Below are 1,879 nucleotides of genomic sequence, written 5' to 3' on the forward strand. Positions count from 1 at the left end.
TTACCACTTTAATTCTGGCTTTAATGGAAGAAATATCATGATTTAACTTTTCAATTTTACTAATAAATAACAAGAAAGAGATAAGAGGAGTATTATTATTATTTTTTAATGAATTAATAAATAATTTGAACTTACCTATGTTCAAATTCTTGTTTAAGACTTAATATATTAGGAATTTCATCGAGATTAAGTTCAAGAAAGAATCCAAATGAAAGTTCTACACATATCTTGGACAAATCAGGGCTGAAAAAGAAAGAATTCCAGAATATAGTATTAAAAATTGTGTTCATAAATATTTATTAATAATATTATAATTATGTAAAAGTAAAAAGATGTCCAAAAGTTAAACTTACATGAGAGTATCAACATAAACATCACATCCAAGATTTGTTCTTGTATTTAACTCGCTTAAATTCATCTCTTTAAAGATTGAAACATTTCTTTCAAGCTTTTGTCTGTATTAACAAAAAATGTGAAATTAGAAGAAAAAGAAGAGGAAGAAAAATTTGATCAAATCATGATTAGAAATAATTTCAAATTAAATTTTAAGCTTTAAATCTCTGTTTCACTTACATTTCCTGGATTTTAACTAAAACTTCTTCTTTTTGCTTTAAAAGATTTTCAAGATCTTTCTGAAGTACATTTTCAAGAAAATCCTCATATTTATGAATTTCCTCTATTTGATCATCCGCATTCATATTCAAATTAATATTAATGCAAAATTCTTTTAGTTAAATTATATCTTTTTTATTATATTCCTATTTCTAACTTTAATTTCCTTTTATTTATCCTTATTCAATAACAAGAATTTGTTCAGATTAAACTGATAAGTAAGTTTGATCTGTAATAATTCTCACACACAAATATTTCTTTATATATTCCATAAACAAAATTTTTTATTAAGGTACTGATATTAATATTAAGGATGGTTCATTATTTCCCGCCAAAAAAAAAATCAGTTAATTTATATATTAATTAATTGAACAATATAAAGTAGTATATTGGATGTAGAAAGAAAGGAATATAATAAATAAATATTTCATTATAACTTGATTATTTCAATATTGAAGTTTTTATAAAGTACAAATTTATTTACATAGAAAGAAATTATTTTGTGTGATTATAAGAATTTTCTCATTAGTCAAAATATAATTTTCGAGAATTTCCCGCCTTTTTTTATAATGTTAATTCTAATTCTTGTTTTAACATGCAAGAGAATGAATAGAAACGATTTAAAAGGGACAAAAAAAGGAGAAGATTAAGAAAATAAGCATTAATTAAATCCAATTACCGAAAAATTGAGTCAAGTTTAATTGGAGCTTATAGTGGACATATTTGCATCCAAATTCTCATTATTATTGGGATTGGAGGATTGAGATGTGGGACCTTGGGAAGAAGAAAGTTTTTGGCTATTTAAATTTGAAATTTGAGAAGGTTTAGGAGAAGAGTTTGAGGATATTTGAGAATTAATAGAGTCTTGAGAGTCATTATTTGAACTCTTTTGTGAGTTTACTTGATCTTCATCACAACAGGATGAAAGATTTTGATCTTCTTGTTTAGTATCCCAACCAATATTAAATCTAGTAAGTCTCGGAGATTCACTAAGAATGATTCTTTGAAGTTTATCAAGAATTGGAATATCAGGTGGATTATCTTCAAGTAAGGGATCAGTGTAAACATTATGTACATAATATCCTATTCTGATAAATTCTTCATTTCTATAGGATCCAAGAATTAAAACTACTGCCATTCCATGTATATCTTCAGGAGGGATTTTTGTAAAATCTGGAGAAGGAGCTTTAAAAATAAATTTTAATGCTCCTCTTGTTATAGGTCCTAAAGCAATACAATCAAGTTCTTGGTCCATATCTTTAGATTC

General features: G+C 25.3%; 1 protein-coding gene across 1 annotated transcript; it reads right to left on the reverse strand.

Annotated features, from left to right (window-relative positions):
• Positions 1-1,309: 1,309 nt before the first annotated feature.
• On the reverse strand, positions 1,310-1,867 carry Chro.40095 (asf1). Its single annotated transcript, XM_659986.1, has 1 exon — positions 1,310-1,867. The coding sequence occupies one exon, from the start codon at positions 1,865-1,867 to the stop codon at positions 1,310-1,312; it is 558 nt and encodes a 185-aa protein (XP_665078.1).
• Between the last annotated feature and the right edge of the window lie 12 nt (positions 1,868-1,879).

This window comes from Cryptosporidium hominis (genome assembly GCF_000006425.1).
Source record: "Cryptosporidium hominis TU502 chromosome 4 CHRO014038, whole genome shotgun sequence".
NCBI lineage: Eukaryota > Apicomplexa > Conoidasida > Eucoccidiorida > Cryptosporidiidae > Cryptosporidium > Cryptosporidium hominis.